Below are 19,781 nucleotides of genomic sequence, written 5' to 3' on the forward strand. Positions count from 1 at the left end.
ACACTTGTGGATCTCTAAGTCCTCAAAAGCAGATTTCCAGGTGGGTTTTTAATATCTCCAGAGAGGGAGACTCCATGACCTCCCTGGGCAGTCTGTTCCAATGCTCTGCCGTGCTCAATTTGAAGTTCTTCCTCATGTTGAGGGGGAACTTGTGTTTTAGTTTATGGCTGTTGCTTCTTGTCCTGTAGTTGGGCACCACTGAAAAGAGTCTGGCACCACCTTTTTAATACCCACCTTTGAGATATTTATATGTATTGATGAGATTCCCTCTCAGTCTTCTCCAGACTAAACAGGCTGAGCTCCCTCAGTCTCTCCTTATAAGAGAGATGTTCCAGACCCCTGATCATTCTTGTGGCCCACTGATGGCCCCTCTTCAGTAGCTCCTTGTCTTTCTTGAACTGTGGAGTCTAGAATTCAACACAATTCTCAAGTATGGAGGGCCAAGTAGAGGGACAGGATCACCTCCCTCGACCTCCTGGCCACACTCTTCCCAGTGCACCCCAGGATACCATTGGCCCTCCTGGCCACAAGAACTCACTGCTGGCTGACGTTTAATTTGTCATCCACTAAGACTCCCAGGTCTTTCTCTGCAGAGCTGCTCTCTAGTAGTTTAGCCCCCAGCCTGTACTGGTACTTGGGGTTATTCCTCTCCACGTGCAGGAGACTTGTTGAACCGCATTAGGTTTCTCTCTGCCCAACTCTCCAGCCTATCAAGGTTCTGCTGAGTGGCAGCACAGCTTCCAGGTTTATCAGCCACTCCCACCAGCTTTGTATCATCAGCAAACTTGCTGAAGGGTGCATTTGATGCCTTCATCCAGGTTGTTGATAAACAAGTTGAATTAAGACTGGATCCAGTACTGATCCCTGGAAATGCCACTGACTACAGGCTTCCAACCAGATTCTGTTTCGCTGAACACAACCCTCTGAGCTTTGCTAGTTCTTCATCCACCTCACTGTCCATTTATCTAACACACATGTCCTGAGCTTACCTACGACAATGTTAAAAGCCTTGCTGAAGTCAAGGTAGACAACATCCACTGTTCTCCCCTTGTCGACCCATCCTGCCATGCCTACACCCCAGGAGAACATAATGGCATAAGCTGCCAAAGATTCTCTTGCCATTTTTAGACAAGTGGATCCCTTCCCTCTCTAACAGGTTACAATCATTGAAGTACAACTCTTTGTCATAAAAGCCATTTTCTTAAACATCTTTTTGCCTGCCCAATCCAGAGATTTCCCAGAAACTCAGGTGAGGCATTGAAGCTGAAGGTACAGTGGCCTGCTGTCGTCGCACATGGAAGTCTGACTGCCTGGATCTCCCAGTTGCCTGCCCCAAGTTACCTCTGTACCAGAAGGAGGTGGGAAAGTCTTCTGACATTAGGTTCATGCCTTTTTCTTGCAGTTTGGGTTTGGGGGTTGTAAGGTATGCAGATACTTCACCCAAAAATGCCAAGGCAGTGGAAAGGATTCAGAAAGGTTTATTTCAAAGGATGCTAAAAACTTACAAAAACCTCACAGTGCTGCAGGACAGCACTGGGCCTCAGAGAAAAGGCTCCCCTGCTCTTCCAGGGCTTTTTTTATCCTCTCTTTCTCCTCCCCCACCATCTCTGGCCCAAGGAGGCCCTGTACATGTCTGTGAAATTAATCTCTCCTGCATTCCAGAGAGAGCTTACTCACAGCTCTCCCTGCAGCTTTCTCTGAAATGCAGAAGGGATAGGGAGAAAAGCTTCCTAAGTGGAACAGCAAGTTCTAGTTTCCCCTTACGAATTCTTCCAAAAGCATACCTATGCCTACAGGAGTCCTCCCCATAGTGAATTTCAAAGAATCCTTTTCCTATTCTAGCCTTTTAGACTGCTGCAAGACTCAGTGATATAACAGTTTTTTAACATAAAACAATAAGCATGGTTTAATCTGCGGTAGGTTTGACCTCAACTGGCTGCCAGATGTCTATTCTCACTCCAACAACTTAACAGGACAGGGAGAAAGTTCGTGGGTCAAGACAGGGAGATCATTTACCATTCACTATCAGAAAACCAGTTTCAACTTGTGGAAGACTAATTTATTGCCAGTTAAAAATAGAGTAGGATGCTAAGAAAGACAAAACTAAAATTGCCTTCTCCCTACCCCTCCATTCTGCCTAGGGTCAGCTCTACTCTTTCATTCCTGAATCTTCTACCTCCTCCCTCCCCAAGCAGTGCAAGGTGGGTAGGGAATGGGAGTTGCACTTGGTTCATAAACCTTCATCTCTGCTGCTTGTTTCTCTTCACGCTGTTCCCCTGCTCTAGCATGGGGTCCCTCCCATGCTAGATACAGACCTTGATGGTTCCTTCTCACAAGCTGCAATTCTTCAAGCACTGCTCTAGCATTGGGTACAATCCATTGGGAAAAGGCTGCTTCAGCCTGGGTCCCTAATGGGCCACAGCTCCTGCCAGGAACTTGTTCTTGTGTGGGCCCTCCATGGGCTGCAGCTTCCTTCAGGGTACAGTCACCTGCTCTAGCATGGGGTCCTCCCCAGGCTGCAGTGCGGATATCTCCTGTATAGCGTGTTTCAGCATGGGCTGCAGAGGGACAGCCTGGTCCACCATGATCTCCATGGCCTGCAGGGGAATCTGCTGCAGTGGCTGGAGCAGCTCCTCCTCTCCTTCTCTATTGACCTTGGTGTCTGCAGAGCTGTTTCTCTCACATTTTTCTTACTCTTCTTTCTCACAGCTGCTGCATAACATTTTTTTACCTTTTCTTATGTACATGTTGACAGAGATGCCACCATTTTTGCTGTTTGGCTCAGCAGTGTCCTGCAGTGGCTCAATTTTGGAACTGGCTAGAGCCAGCTGTTTCTCACATGGGGGAGGCCCATGGCTTCTCATGGAGGCCATTCCTGCAGCTTCTACAGTACCAAAGCCTTGCCACGTAGACCCAATACAATATCATATGTGATGTTTCCTCCTACAGGGTATGTTAACTCCAGGTAGTTTGATAACAAACATATTAGATTGAATTTCCAAGGGGGATAATGTCCATGTTTCAAAGTTATATAGTGGTTTCATATGGATTTATTCTGGCTATCCTCTTCAAAACTGTCATCTTATTCAATTGTTCTAGATGTTTCTTCATGTTGTTCACACTGGAATCAGTTTGGATTAGACAGAAGTCCAAAGTGGAAGTACTTGTGTTTGTCTAGTAAGTTCCAAATTCCTATCTGTTTCCAGTGCTTTTGAAAAAAAAGAATCCAGAGTTGACCCTATACTATTGCATGCATGATCTTGTTGCTTATGGTTTGCAAATAGAGTGGTCACAATAGTCTGCAGGCATTGCCTGCCACAGGTATTAAATATATAAAAATTATAGTAGGTGACCTTTCATAACAGATTAGTTTAGCTTCTCTGTTTCCTTACAGAACTTCTTAGGCTACGTGGTTTAAAAAGTCTTACAGGCAAAAGCCTCTTCATATTGTGATAGTGTTTATTTTCCTATTATAGTCTCTCCTACTATTATCTTGCCTCCCTCCCCACAGTTTTCAGTCAAGCTCAAAAAGTTAGCCTCACTTTTCTGCCCCACCTATTTGAATTGAAATGCAGGTGATAATCAATACAAATAAAACATCAGAAAAGCCCCTGCCAGCCAAAATGAGTTATTTGGCTACTTTTGCCTGTACAATCCACTGTGTTGCTGTTGTATTCTTAATTTCCAACCTCTGAAGAGCCAATGATCTAGTTGCATTCTCACAGATAGTCCTGCAGAAGTATGAAGAGCAATGCAATTGAGTAAAATGTCTAAATTTTTGCACATGGTTTTTGGTAGTCATTCAGTTCCCTTTAAAGAGCAACATGTATTTGGCCTGACTGTATCCCACTTCTTTTGCACACATCTGTCTGCTGTTCAGCATGGGAGAAAATCATTGAGGGGAGAGAGGCAAGTCATGGCAGATACATGATCATAAGTATTTATTTCTGATCCTTAAATATCCCCTTGAATATATAGTAGTTGAGTACCCGATCACTTGCCTTTCTAGTTTAGCTGCATGTACTGGAATCTTCTTTTGTTAAGTGAAGAATGGGCCAGAATGTGAGTGCCTGGGCTAATCAGCATGTGAGTCTCATAGGTTGCAAAGGTTCTGGCTTCTCCTTGAGAGATCCAGTTCCAGCCTTTTTAACTTTTATATATCAGGCACATACATGTTGGCCTAATATAAAGTAATCTTACAGATTAAATGGTAATTGTCATTACAGAGTATTTGTTGCCAATGAGGTAAGAATTAATACCGAAATAAGGTTTGTTGGTGTGACTGTGAGTGGAGGCACTCTTCAGTTTGTTCAGAATTCTCTAATATATGTTAGAAAAAATATATTAATATCAAAAACTCCAGTAATTTTTAGTTAAAACTTTCAAAAGTTTTCCGAAGTTGCTCCATTTTTGAGGTGCATTCAAGAGACCTGCCTTTCTGAAAATTCTACACAGCCAGATGATGTACATGCAAAGAGGAGCGTTGCATTGAAAAAATCTTCGTCTAATTTCTTTTTAACTTATGATATGCAGCAGTCCACTAGGAGTATATTTTGTATTTCGAAACAAAATATCGACTTAGCTTCTTTTGTTTTTGATGTTGCCTGTCCCTAGGTGTGCCTTTCTCTCGGAGAAGAGGTTCTGGATGATAAAGCACATACCTGAATCAAAACACAAAATGGTGTAAGAACAAGGGAGCAGAGTCCAAAACTGTCTTGAATAAATTTAGAAGGAGCAGTAGGAGCCTTCATCTGGCAACCTTGCACGGTTCCTTCCACATACTTAGGAACAGAACACTGCATCATAAAGTTGAGATCCTTCAAATTCATGTTAAAGTCAATGACAGAACAAAGACTTGTCTGTAATGTCCAAATTTTTCAAAAGTATTTTGATGAGGAGGAGAAGGAGTCTATTTACATGCAGATTTTGGAGTGGGCTAATTTTTTCATCCTTTTGAATAATCAAGCAGTAAAAGTGTTAATTTAGATATAACTTCTCGTCCCAGCTAGCACAAATGAATGAGCAATAGTTGCACAGAACAAGAGTATGATCAAATGGAAATTGATTTAAAAAAAAAAAAACAACACAACAAAACAAAACAAAAAAAGAAAGCTTCTCTAAGTAGCTGTAAGGCCAGGACCACTGAAACAATTTTTATTGGTTTGTATTTTTATGCCTCATACACATAGTGTATCTTACAAATTCAAACTTGTATTTGAAAGACACTGGAAATCAAAACAGGTGGTGATGCACTTCCCTGCAGTGGTCTGCAGAAGATGTGGCAGAGACAGTTAGAGTTTGTGAAAGGCACAATACTGACTTGATTTTTTGTTGCCATAGACATCCCAGTTGCCTTGGGACCCAGCTTTCTGAAAGATGAGATACTTACCTGTAAAGAGCACTAGCAGGTACATTTTCAGAACATAGGGGAAGTAGATTGAGAAGGCGAATGGAAATGGTAGCTTGATGGAGTATGTGCCAAAATATTCAAAATAAGGCAGTGATACACAAATTGCAAATGCTGTAAAACATGGTAAATCCTTAGTCAAAAGGAGGTGGAAGATCGTCAAAAAGCTTTGTGTAACAGTTAATTACTTTTAAAGTACAAACAGCTGTATTGTATATACCTATGCATTAATATACATATATATTCACATTCATATATATTAATACACATATGAACATCTTCTCCTTGAGTTCAATTTTGTAGGTCTGAGGCGCTAATTGCTCTTAGTACTAGAATTAGCAAGTACTTCCTATTCAGTGTCAATCCTGTAGTTACAGTGCTTTCAATGTGCTCTCAGTGGGCACTTTTCTTGAAGTAAGTATGATGATCTGCTAAGTATGGCCTAAACCAGTAAGGTCAACCTCAGTGGGGGAGAAGGCAGCTTTGGAACTTGCTGTCTAATGTGCTCAGTCTGGAATGGGGGAATCCGTTTGTCTTTTAAGAGAGTATTTTTCTGCTTTACTCAGAAAAATGAACATTTTCCTATATTGTTAAAAAACAATCCAAAACCAAACAAAAACCCCACCAGACACACAAACTCCAAATGTCAGAGAGCTGCTATTAAAGAAAAAAGAACAGAAAAGAGAAAGAGAGGTGACATACGGGTTAATATGAAGATACATAAACATTTATGACAACTTTGGCTACACAAGAAGAACTACCTTAAACGCAAATGGCAGTTAAAGTGATCACATTTTATTGAAGAATATTGAGGAAGCAAGTTGTTGGTACCTTTCCCACTTCCTTACCTTTAGCCAGAACTGAAAGGGGATAAAGTGGGATGCACAGTGAGAAGTTGAGCCATGTCAATGGTAGGTAGTATATTCCCATCCTTGCCAACATGTTGTAAGTGTATCTGCAGCAAGAGGAAAGCAGATGAGCTCAGAGGGCATGATGATGTCTTTTAGAATAAAGAGATGTTATTGAAAAATCCAAAGGAATTGCAGAAGAGCTTGGAGCTGCCTATCTCAGTAAATTTCAGAGTGAGCAAAGGCTTTTTTAAGGCTCCATAGCCTAAAAGTAGATGGTTCATTGTTTTGGAGAGGTGGGTCTGTGGTGCTACCCCAGAGCAGGCAGACAGCAATAGAGCCCTCCAGACAGACAGCTCCATCAGAAACATCATGACTTCATACTGATCCATTAGAAAATGAATTTCAGATGGGGATATTGCATCTGGGTAGGTGCAGGTAGAATATGCCTATCACTTGGGACTAAGAAAATGCTAATTTATGACTGCTGAGCTAGCTAAATCATTGCTAGAGAAGGCTAAACAGGAAGGTAATTGCAGGAACTTAACCTTCTGTAGTACATCTGCTCCTATGCTAGACCTCAGAAGGGGTAGTAGGAGCAAAAAACCAAACAGTTGTGCTCCAATGTATTTCATCATTTTATTCTTACTGTGGCTGTTACTGGGAGACCAGAATGCTTAGGACTTCAGTCTCCAAAGATGAGCTAATTCTGGTTTGATCTTAAAGTGGTACAGCAGCTTTCCAAACACTGAGAAACAGGTCTGATCGCTTTTTTGGTCAGCTGAAAGGCTTTTTGCCCTGTGGTCTTACTAGAGATATGAAAATCTGTTACCCAAGATTTTCTGATAGATGAAACCAACATTAAACAAACTTTCTATATTCCCTTCTTATTAATTGATTCATTTTGCATCATACATGACTGTAGAAGAGTTTGATAGGCTGTAACTGTACCATTTTCTCTCAAGTTTGATCTCTGAAACCTCGGGATTGTCTCTATTTTTTATTATTGTTGTTTTTAAAGCTGAATCTCAACCTGATACAAACCAGGAAAAGGACACAACTACTCCCTTTCTATACAAACTCCATGGACTGTTCATGCTATAAGCAGGAAAGATCAGGTATAGAAAACCTTGCAGAATTTGCTCATGGCCACCATTAGTCATAATGCATAGTAAGTAGTCCTTCAGGGATATTTATGTCCCTGAAGGACTATGTGGAAGAACTTGTAATATTTCAAGAGTAGTTGGATGGGATAGATCCCTTTGCACTTTTAGACATAGATGTTTCTTTGAGATACTAGGCGTGACACAGATGCTATAAAATAAATCAGGCAATAATTCTAAACCTACATGAGTTGTAATATGTTATTTGAGTTGATCATTTGCTGCTATGGACTACAGTATTTTGCTTACTAAGCAACTGCCATTACTGCTGTGATGCTGGAGCATGTTCTTTAGCAATGGTAGAAAATTAATGATGCATTGATTGAATTACTGTGCACTGACAGGACTTTACAGCCAATTCTGTTTATATTTTTGGCATCTCTCCAGCTGCACAGAACCCTTTCATTTCAGATTAAGTTCTACTATTTTAGCTTTACAAGCTTCAAAAATAAATGGGATGGAGCAATAATAAAAATAATACAAGTAGTAGTCTATTAACACATGTAGTACAAATACTCTGCAGCTGACTTAAAATCTCTATCAGTTCTGACACTTTCCTTTTTTAGATCTCTTTTATAACATGCATTTCCTTTGCTGCCTAAATCCTTTTTTTTCAGTCAGTCCCCTAAGCAATATATGTTACACTTGAGAAGTATGTTTGTTGTCCTTGTGGTGTGATATATGCCCTACTACACCAAAATGCTCATCTCTGCTACGGGACCTCTTGGCTCTTTGAAAAGCACAGGTGCAATTAACCTAAGAAAAGTCTTTTCATTTTAGCAAGAAGTTCTGCTCGTGCTATACTGTGCTGTCAATCTTGGATCAAAGTGGGTAAAAACAAAAAAATAAAGCAACAGGATGGTAAATCACTTTCGGAAATTGGTGTTCCTTGGAAGGTAGTTGTGATTTCGTTTTAAATTTTTGTTAAAAAAGGCAAAGCTTTTGAACTACAAATGATAATGCATTATGTTACTGCATTACTCTGTCTTATATTTTTAAGTCACTCTGCCTCTCAACCATGTGGATTTTTATAAAAAACAGTAAGTAACTTACAAGGTTCAAGCTTTACTTAAAATGGATAATATGCTTTGCCAATTTTGAAACAATTCAATGAGTCTGCTGCACAGTAAGGGTGGGGTTCTGGTGGCAAGAATAACCCATTTTCCCCTCATGGTTTTGATGTTGACTCCTTACCTGACCACATCTAATAAATTCCAAAGGAAAAATAAAACACACACGACATATTTCCCTTGAACTTCTTCCTGACTGTTGATCACGACAAATAAAACAATTATTCTCTCAGTGATCTGAAAAGAAAAGAGGATTTTGAATTCATGTAGCACCTTCTGTAGCTGTTATTTCTGTGCCATTTTGGCAAAATAGGAGGCCACGGGTGGATCCAGTTTCCTTTATGCAAATTCAGCAGTGAATGTTTTGTTTCTTGGCCCGCTTTTGTTCAAGATCCCACTGGCCTTCAGCACAGGCAACTGGAGACTGCTGGCTGCAGCATCACAGATCTGCCATGGTAAGTGTGGAGGTTTGCTTGCCAACTGGCATGATTTGGGTTTGTAGCCAAGGAAACCTGTGGCTGAACCGGCTGAGGTCGTGGAAGCAAGGACTACTCCCACTGCACACGGGTGCCTGGAGGGCCAGCAGAGATGAGCTTCCTTGCTTGTAGGCTGTGTGGGAGGCAGTGGGATACAGAGGGCACTTCTTGGAGGGGTAGTGTGCCGGAAAGTACTTAATCTCACACTCCCAGCTCTGTTTGCCATAACTTAGAGATCTGTATCTCAAGGCATCTCTGTCATGTAAGATTTGCAGAAAGAGGGAGGAAAAGCAGAATTCCTGTCTTTCTTTCCATCTTATTCTTGACTGGGGGAGGTGGATTTAAGCTTGTCACTTACGTGAATGATTGCCACAGTATTTATGTCATAAGATTTTTCTAGTGGTTGAACTTTATTCAACCCACAAGGTATGCCTTTACAAATGAAGAGATAAAAGTGGATTAAACGGGCAGTGTCCCCAGCTTAAAATAAAGACTTTTGTGGTACCAAAGCTCAAGAAATTAAAAACAAGTTTGTCTTTTTGTGGTTTTCCTGGAAAAGTTTCCTAACAGTATCCATGCCCTGCCCTGCAAAGTAAATATATTAGTACTGCCAAGAATTTGCTTGTCAGGCTCGCCGAGAACATTAACCAATTCACTCTGATTTACACTCTATTTGAAAGTGTTGAAGGAGAAAACATGCATGTAATCAGTTAGTATGAATCAGTATGGCTTCATTGTTTGTTTTTTTACCCACTGCCATGTCTTCCATAAGATACCTTAGGTTTAATGATTTCAGAGGTTGAGGTGTCAAGTCAGTGCAAAGTTGTGAAATGAAAATGGATTACCAAGGTTATTTTTATAAGCACAGTTATTCTTCACTGGTGTCCCCTTTTCCCCTTACTCCTACCTTAAACGAAATAAGAACTTTGCCTCAGCCAATTTGTGTGGTAGTTTTGCTCCATAATGTTTATGGGTTCCTGTATGGATCATTTTGGGACAAACTTTTTTTTTTTTTGCAATCCACATCTGTTGCATAAAGCAGCCTTCACTTCACTATTCAGCCAAATTACGTGAGAGCAATTTTTCATACAGAAAGAAAGCATGTCTATCCCCTGGGGATCTGGTTCCTCATCTTGGAAAGCACTGAGGGGCCACAACAGCTAAAAATGGTTTTGCTGCCTCTAACGCTCTCCTGACTGTCATCTTGTGTTGCTGATCCCATAGGTCCCTAACTGAGGAATTGATTTCCAAGAAGGTCAGATGTTGACAGACTTCTGTATATATAGGCCAAGAAACAGAAAGTGAGAGGTAATATGTCCTGTGTTTGTACTGTGATGCTGAGGAACCTGACAAAAACATGGGGGAACTGGAAGTACTGATTCAGGATCTGAAACCAGATAGAACAGAGGTGGGAGAAACATGGCAGGACAACCATCACAAGAGGGAAAATAAAACAAAGGTAAAAGCAGTGTGAGCACTGAATGGAACTGTGTGCTGGAGAGAACAGATAAAATAGGCCTGAGATAAAATTGTCAGATGAAGGGTGGTAAAGGGTGCAGCATTGTTGATGTGGGCATTTTGCTACTGACCCTAACATCAGACTGAGATGTGGAGAGAGAGTTCTGCAATGTTGTTAATAAAGAGCTATTTCAGGGAGTTGCCACAGGAAATTGTCCTAGAGACCAAGGCTTTTTCCTGATAATGAAAAGATGGACATGTTTTTAGATGTCAGAGCTGGAAGATTTTCCAAATGGTCACTTGCTTTTCAAGAAGCGGCTCGGTGGAAATGCATTGGAAAACAGCATGGGTCAAATGATCAGAATCTGATACCATATCAGTGAGAGAAAGGACAAGCAGTAGGAAGTCACCATCCCCAGTTTCAAAAGATTGTGCACTGGCTAGTGAGACCCACAATTCAGCATCATGATCTGGAAGTGGAAGAGGCTGTGGATTTCCTTCTCTCATTAGGGCACAAGCAGAAACCCGAGAGGCAGATTTCCTTCATCAGAGGTTTGGGAAGGGGAGTGATGGAGGCACTCAGCTTTACTATTTGCACATGATGGAACTTGGTAATCAGACAGTAAACTGTGTTAAGCACCTGCAAGAGCAGGAAACTGAACATGATACAAAGCTGCACCCCCTGTGGGTCTTCTGTTCCTGCCAGACTGCAGTCTCATCTGGCCAACAATGGGATGCACAAAGCAGCCACCAGACACTGAAATCGGAAACAACATGTGGCCTTACTCTGGAGCATGTCCGCAGGCAGGACACAGACCTGGCTACTCAGAGCAATTGTAATGTCCCCTTGAGGACAGGCAGTGGCATCCTACCCCTTTTTCTGCATAAATCAGGGGGTTGCCTGCCTGCTTGCCTTTATTCTCTTTCAAGACTTTATTCTCTTTCAAGAGTGCTCTTTCGCAGCTCATACCTTTATGTAGTATGTAGAAATCAAAGGTAGCTGCAGGGGTTAATCAGAGACTGGGGACCTTCTCTGCAAGTGACAAGCTACTGGAAGAAGAGGAGATTCCAGTAAATGTCTGTTGATATTGTGCCCCTATACACACCGTATCTGTATACATATATACATGGAGTCATGTACATATATAAATATACACACGTGTGTGTATACACACATATTCACACACAGATAAAAAGCACATGCTACTGCTCAGCAATGGATCATTTCCTGTATGGATCATCTGTCTTTGCATGAATGAAAATATGGGATTCTCTTTTGCTGCTCTCTTGCTTAGAAAAAAATAAACCAGCAAATCCCCAAGTCCTATGTTTTCACATTCATAAAAAGAAAATATGTGCTAACATATCACAAAGCATAATTACAATGGTTTCAGTTTTCTTTCCTTCTTTAAAATCAAATTGGAATTTCCTTCCTCTCCCAGCACTGATCTCTCACAGAATACAGCAAGTTCTGTAGAAGGGCATAAATTTCCACAAGGCAGCCTGTGGAAATGGCTTTTTGAATCAAGTAAATGAAACAGAGCAAATTTGGCTAGCTGAGGTTTGGGCAGGAGCAGACAGCACATTCACTTCCATTTTTTAATGACTGTGATTGCAGTATCATACTTGATAGCTGAAACCCTTACACAGCTCTTCAATTCAGTGAATGTTTAAAAAAAACAACAACAAAAGAAAGTGAGAAAAGTGCTACTAAATATTTAAAGTTTAAAATTAATGGTTTTATCACAGTAGTACGTTGGTTTTGGTTCAGTAAATCAAATCCTGTTTGCATAGGATGAAGAACTGCTGTTTTGTCCACAAAACCACCAATCTTTTTTTATATCTTTTCTATCTCCTTACTGAGGTACCAGTCCCATCTGCCTTTACTCCCTGGCCAGACTGTCACATTTTATTTTCTTCTGTTTTGGTGACAAAGACATGTTGTCCTGCCCTCCTCCAACTCAAGCTGCAAATGCCCTGAGAGACATCCCTTTTGCACGAGCTTTGCAACTGTGCCCTGTCTTGCCTTCCCCCAGCACATCCATCACACAGGACTCATTTTCTTTCATGGTGTGACTTGGCCTTGTCCCTCAGTGGGAAATCCTTTCCCAAGCAACCCAGCTCTGAGGACTCAATTCCTGCAGTTAGCAAACTATCAGCAAACTAAGCTCCCTGAGGAAGGGTGCAGGTGGAACATTCAGGGTACTTCAGCCTGGGCTTGTCCCCAGGGGCGGCCATGGCTGACATGTGCAGGTCATGAAGAGAGTTTTGAGAAATGGTCTTACCTGCAAAAACCTGGGGAGGAGACGGCTTTTGTCAATGCCAGTGAGGATGTGCAGGATCTCCAGTATAGATAACAATTGGCAAACACGCATTACAAGTCCTATGGAGTAAAATGTGTCGGCCAACGAATCTACAGACAAAGTGAAGAGGAAAAGTAGAGGATAGTTATACAGTAAAGGTCTGGAGCAACTGCTGGGTTAGCTCTTGCCCTATCACCACTGGAGATGTAGAGAAGTAAAGTTCACACAGTACCAAACTTTTGGGTAGCAGAAGCCAAACTTCAGGGAGTGGAAGAGGCAGTCCGTTCCGTGTGTGGCTCTGATACAGAGGCAGGGAGCTGAGATAGTAATTAAATTCCCTATATTTAATTCATGGGCAAACACTGTGCTGGATGTGTTGGATCCAGCACAGATCCATTAGAGATATGTTAGACATACCGCTTTAGGATATTTCTAAATAGGAGGAAATGTTGAGCAAATGCATGAGGAATGTCTAAACATGACGAGATGTTGAGTTCCTGCCTGTATCCGTACGCATGGCACTGCCTAAAACAAGTAGATCAGAAAGGAGGCATTTTATATGCCTGCAACTGTCCACCATTATAAATCTTCACTAGTTTTCTATTTTTGTGTCTTAACTCCAGGCAATAGAGAGAGAAATACATTGTAATGTTTTTGGAGATAGAGAGTCATGTGCAATAACCACTAACATCTTCTCTCCTGGTGGCTTGAGTAAGATTAAAGTTTGCCATAATAACTGGACCTAGTCACATTTAGGTCTATGTCTAAGTCAAATGTTACTAGCATGCTGCTGAATATTAAAGCCCATTAGCAAAATGAGCTTCATTCCTTATGTAACAGGGACAGAACATAGGTACCAGGAATTTGTTCAGTCTTTTTAATGGAGTATTTTCCTAATTGAATTATAGTCACATACTCAGAATCTTAACTTAATCTCTCATTTGATATTTCTCTGTGTCTGTCAATGTGTCTTAAAATGCTTAAGGAAAATAGAGAAGGAATCCTACCTTTTCCAAATGTCATGAACCTGATGATCATATTTGTAAATATCCATGAATGTCCACAGAATTGCATTAAGTCATACACAAACAGGTACATGTTCATGGTAAAGCTGTGGAAGTGAAAATAATAAACCATATGAGAACAACATTGTAAGAAATTGCACCCTCTTTGGACATGTTAGTAAATCAAAGAAAAAGAGCTGAAATTGAGAAGAGCCCTGCTGAGAAGGACTTGGTGCTGCTGGATAAGAGGCTGGACATGATTCAGCAATGTGCACTTGCAGCCCAGAAAGCCAATTGTATCCTGGGCCTCATCAAAAGCAGCATGGCAAGCAGGTTGAGTGAGGTGATTCTGCCCCTCTGCTCTGGTCTGGTGAGACCCCACCTGGAGTGCTCCATCCAGCTCTGGGATCCCCAGCACAGGAAGGACATCGACCTGTTGGAGTCCAGAGGAGGGTCACCAAGATTATTAGAGGGCTGGAGCACTTCTCATATGAGGAAACATTAATAGAATTGAGATTGTTCAGCCTGGAGAAGAGATGGCTTCCAGTATCTGAAGGAAGCCTACAATAAAGGTGGAGAGAGACTATTTACAAGCATATGTAATGACAGGACAAGGGGGAATGGTTTCAAATATAAATAAAGTAGGTTTAGATTAGATATTAGAGAGAAATTCTTTACTGTGAGGGTGGTGAGGCACTGGAACAGGTTGCCCAGAGAAGTTGTGGCTGCCCTATCCCTGGAAGTATTCAAGAGCAGGTTGGATGGGGCTCTGAGCAACCTGGTCTAGTAGAAAGTGTCCCTGACCATGGCAGGGGGGCTGGAACTAGATGATTTTTAATGTTACTTCCAACCAAACCATTCTGTGATTCTGTGAAATGTAAAAAAATCATTGAAAACTGTCTCTCAGTGGTCATAAAACAGAACTCTGCCTTAATGGATCAAAGGCTCTCTTTGGGAGAGATACCTAGGATATGCCCAGAAAAAATTTCTGAGTTTCCACCAATCATGAGGGTGAGCTGTGGCCATAAACTGAAATTTGTGCCTCCAGAGGAAAAAGTAACTAAACAAAGATACTCCACTGACTGCTGGATTCAAGTTGCATTTCATAAAATTAATCTTCTGTTGGAACAGAAGCACTTTTGGAGCTATTCCAACCTAATTTTTATGGATAATCTGACTTTTTGCAAAACTTCAAAGGCTCTGTGTGGGAGAATACAGAAATGTCATGGTTTAAGATAGCCCCAAAATCCAATTCCCTAGTGCTAGCCCCCTCCCCCATCTCAATCTAATGTGAGATGGGTTTTTCCAGACAAAACACGCCAGACACAAAGTGGGGGAAAGGGAATATATTACAATGACTATACAAATAAATATTATAATACATTATACACACGATCACAACTATCTCTACCATGACATAAGTATTTACAATGGATCGGATCTCTCCTCCCCTCCAAATAAAAGTCCAGGAGGGAAAGAAGGACAGATCCCTTCCACATTTAGGGCAGCAGCTCCTCTTCTGTCTTCCATGCAGCAGTAACTGGATTGTTGTAGCTGGATCCTTTTTCAATATACACAAGGGGGTCTCCAAGCCCCTTGGCTCTCCTTCGGTCTAAGTGAAGGCCTCACCTGTGGACTGCCAGCAGGGACAAGACTCGCATCACCACAGGTATATCACGAAATGCAGGGGCATCTTCATGAAAGTCCCTTCCTCAGGGGATTCAAATTCCCCTTTGCAGAGCTCCGTGCTCTGTCTCCAGGCAGCAGGGGGGGGGGAGGGGGGAAGCGAAGCCCTCCTCCACATTCCTTTGGCTGTCCCAGTCCAGCTTCAGGACGCCTTGAGCTTCTCAACTCCTCTCTGCAAGTGCTGTAGCACTCCAAGGCTCTTTCAAGTAAGAGTCCATCATCTTCCTCCTTCCAGGAGGTCTCAAGGGAGTTCTGGGGGGTCTGGTATCAGTTCTTACCCCAAACTCTGTCTGTAGAGCTAGTTCTGCTCTCATCTGCTGCTGTTGGCTCTCTCTTGGCTCTCTATCTCCTTCCAGGAGTTCTCTCTGTGTGCTGCATGCCGTTTGCTGTTGCTTCTCTGGTTCAGCTCTTATCTGTCCTGGTTCTCTGCCACCGTTTCTCTGGTCAGTGCCGGCTGCTGCTCTGCGCCCATGAAGAAAACATCTCCCAGCTTAACTACAGACACTTAGTCCAGTCTAGCACTGTTCCAGGTCTTTGCAGTCCCCCTGGCTGGGGGGCCCCAGAGGCCCCAAGGGGCTCAGAGCCCCTTCCTCGTGGCTCTACAACATGGCCACCTCTCCTCCACAACCAAACTACAACTCATCTCTTCCGGTGAGATTGTGGGATGTTGACATTTTTGCAGGAGCGCCCATTGGACAGAACTTCAAAACTTCCAGGGGTTTCCACCCCTTGGGGTCTACCACTTTTCTTAGCCTCTGGGGGAAAACAAGATTCAAACCACTACAAGAGATTATGAGTCATGGAAAGAATGCCCATAGGAATGGGTCCCTCATGGCAGTAGCTCTCTGGGATCGAGCAGAGTGGAAAGACTTACTTGTGTTTTTATTGTGCGGTTCTTCCCCGAATTCTGTAATTCCCTTTACCTACACGGTTTCCCTGTACAGCACTATGTTCTCTCCCCTCCCCGAACCAGTCCCCGTCCCTGCACAAGCATTATTGGTTGTCTCATCTGTCTCTCCCCAATCCCTGGTTTGTTATGGGACTTTGGTCCTCCTGTATCCCCCACTGGCTAGCAGAGCCCTCAAGCCACTCCCTTTCCCCCAAACCCTTGCCCAATCACGTTCCCCTTTCTACACCCTCCCCCAGAGACTTTAAAAGCCCGTGGGATTTTGAATAAACTGCTTTTTGCCACTGGAATCCAGAGAAGAAACCTCGTGGTCCTTTCCTCCTGGCGCCACAGGGACCCTCTCTGAGAAGTAGCAAGTGAGGAGTCAACTAGCAATCAACTCTGTTAATTGGCGCCCACTGTCAGAAAGAACTCAGTGAAACTTCTACCGTGTAGAAGTTTTTCTGCACGTCCTGGGCTCAGGCAACAAAGTGGTCTTGGCTTCCCGCCCAAACAGACTCTACAACTCAGCATTGGATATCAACCCACCGGATTAGGTAGGCCAGCAGTTGTATAGATTTGAAACTCTATTTTATAATACTCATGTGAGCGCTGCCTTCAAAGGAAGAGCGCAATAGCTGCAAACGCTTATAAAGCTTCATTTATTTTCATGGACACCCCATAGACAAAGACTCCCTAAAAGTGCTGATTAAATGGATTTCCAAGACCAACTATGCACTGCCCAGTACCATAACCTACCATGAGTGGGACACCTTGGGACATAAATTATGGAGAACTATACAAACAAACGACTCTTTAGCGTCTTGGGCAGCTATTGCGTGGCAGTTAATCTTAAGCATGCTACAGAAAAATGAGGTTGTAAAATCAGTGGTTTGGGAGGAGGGAGCAGTGAGGGGTCCCAATTGGGGCGTGACTGTTGTGTCTGGCACCAATTTGGGATGGGAAAATGTTTCCTCTGTATCGCCATCCCACACACATCATGAGGCGCTCAACTCACCCCCCAGACCCAAAATGGCCTCATGGCTGCACTGCCCCCCTCTCCCCTCACCCAATATGGCCACAGCTCCTCCCCCCCCCACTCTCCCTCCACTCCCCCCCACCGCACTCCCCCCCCCAGACCCAAACTAGCCATGACCTCATAGCTGCCTCGCTCTCCCCCTCCTCCCCCCACCTTCTCCACCCCCCATCCCCCTGTCCCCCATCTCTTCCTCCTCCCCCCATCCCTCCCCCCCAGCACACACATGCAACACCTACCAAACCCCCCCCCTTCATGGCAGCGCCGCTCATCCCACTATCCTGCTAGACGGTGCTGTCGCCCCTTCCGTAGCACCACTCTGTGGAGGCACTTTATTCCTCCACACCAGTAGATGGTGGTAGTCCTCCACAAGGTGCACTACCCCCCCCATACCCCATCTAGTTTCACTTTCCTGGGAGCAGGTACCTGCCAACATATCTGCGGCTATGGTCCCAGTCTCTCCAGAGCCAATGCCAGAGAAGCCAATGGTCTTACATCAAAGAACAAGCATTGGCAGCTGATGATTTAAATTTGGTTAAAGCATTCCCTGTATTTTACCACCCCAACAATAGTCCCGTTTGGGAACCTATCCATCTCTAGTTCTTAAGGACACAAAAAAAGCTATTACAGATTATGGACTGAGGTCACCTTATGTAATAGGGGTATTAAGTTCAATTTTCACTGCATACACTTTTACACTAAATGATATAAAAAAATTGGTAAATGCATTTTTCACTAACATACAGGCAACACTTTTCTTAGATGAATGGCAAGGTTGCATTCGGCAACATGCAGAGTGAGCCTTCACCAACACAGGTACCCCAGTCCTGGAGTCCTTTAATAGGCTCTATGGGATGAGGCCTTATATTTCCAATCAGGCTCAAGCCAGAATTCCTATGAATGAATTGGACACTTCAAAGAATCTGGCTTTTCAAGCGATTCAAGCTGTCGCTGAGGCAGCGGAGCCAACACCCTCATACACCCAGGTACAACAAAGACCAACAGAGCCATTTATAGACTTTGCAGAAAGGTTAAAGAAAGCTATTGCAAAACAAATTAAACACCAAAAAGCTCAAGATGCACTATTTCTAAGATTGGCTATAGAGCAATCTAATGATGATTGCCAATAAATATTAAGGACTCTTAAAGATCCCACTCCAATGGACATGGTTAAGGCATACTACAAAGTAAGATCCGGAAATTACAACAAATCTCTCCTAGCCGAAGTCCTGGCAGTGCAGAAGGAACCTACCTGTCACCATTGCAAACAACCTGGACATTTTAAAAAAGATTGCCCTCAGCTGAAAACAAGAGCACCTACAGTACCTCCCAGCTTGTGTCCCCGATGCAAAAAGGGATTGCACTGGGCAAGTGACTGTAGATCACTCTTTGACAGAGAGGGCAGGTCACTCTCACCGAAAGCTGTGCAAAAACTAGCTTCAATTCCGGGAAACGGGGAGCCGAGTGCGAGAGGCAGTGCTATGACAAAAAATACCCCACAAGCCAACCACACCCAGCTGCTCCCCTCGATCCCAGATGGAGAACCAGAGCAGGTATCCCTAGGGTGGAGCTGGCATCTCCCCACCAATTCACAATAAACAATGACAACTACCAGACAGCTCTCCTGAAGCCAACAACTAACCTACCAGTACCTGTTGGAAAATACATTCTAACAGGGACTGCTACATCCACTGATACAGGGTTAACAGTTGTCCCACAATTGATAACTGTAGACAACCTGAAAGTAGTAGAAGTGACTGTCAAAGCTCTGTTTCTACCCATGGAGCTGGAGACAAATACACTTATTGCCAACCTAACCCCCACTGATGTGGGAGGAAACACTTTGGACTCTATGCCTTTGGTCCAATGGTCACAATCAATTTGACTTGATCACCCAATGCTAACCTGTGCTGTATTCTTTCCCAATACTAACCCATGTGTTCGAGTTAAAGGTCTCATAGACACAGGAGCAGATGTCACAGTCTTTGCTGAAGGCGACTGGCCAAAAGAATGGAACATGACACAGCCCTGCATTGACATCAAAGGGGTAGGAGGAGCCCAGGCACCACTCCAGAGTATTTGCACTTTACTGATTGAAGGACTAGAAGGTAAAACAGCCTCTACAAGCCCTTATGTCCTTAATATTCCAATGACCCTCTGGGGGAGAGATATTATAGTGCAATGGGGAATCCATTTAACCACATCAAATTTAGCCTAAAGGCCACTGGTCAGCTGCCGTCTCCCGCCCTCACATGGCTCTTGGATGAGCCACACTGGGTATCCCAATGGCCTCTAAAGGGAGAGAAATTGCGACAAGTCAACCTCCTAGTAGATGAACAATTAGAAAAAGGACACCTTGTACCAAATGATAGTCCCCGGAATTTCCCCATCTTTGCTATACAAAAGTCAAATGGAAAATGGAGATTATTACAGGACTTAAGAGA

General features: G+C 43.1%; 1 protein-coding gene across 2 annotated transcripts; it reads right to left on the reverse strand.

Annotated features, from left to right (window-relative positions):
* Positions 1 to 239: 239 nt before the first annotated feature.
* On the reverse strand, positions 240 to 19,257 carry HACD4 (3-hydroxyacyl-CoA dehydratase 4). Of its 2 annotated transcripts, none has more exons than XM_018081013.2 (7): positions 19,243 to 19,257; positions 13,733 to 13,836; positions 12,708 to 12,805; positions 8,613 to 8,725; positions 6,256 to 6,362; positions 5,390 to 5,521; positions 240 to 4,661 (listed from the first exon to the last, which is right to left on the reverse strand). In XM_018081013.2, exons 2-7 carry the CDS (start codon positions 13,827 to 13,829, stop codon positions 4,579 to 4,581), a joined length of 630 nt encoding a protein of 209 aa, XP_017936502.1. In that variant the 5' UTR covers positions 13,830 to 13,836; positions 19,243 to 19,257; the 3' UTR covers positions 240 to 4,578. The 2 variants fall into 2 exon arrangements, with proteins under 2 accessions (XP_017936502.1, XP_008932464.1); XM_008934216.3 differs by having other exon boundaries at positions 12,708 to 12,835.
* Positions 19,258 to 19,781: the final 524 nt, after the last annotated feature.

This window comes from Manacus vitellinus, unplaced genomic scaffold (assembly GCF_001715985.3).
Source record: "Manacus vitellinus isolate BGI_N305 unplaced genomic scaffold, ASM171598v3 scaffold_50_pilon, whole genome shotgun sequence".
Taxonomy (NCBI): Eukaryota; Metazoa; Chordata; class Aves; order Passeriformes; family Pipridae; genus Manacus; species Manacus vitellinus.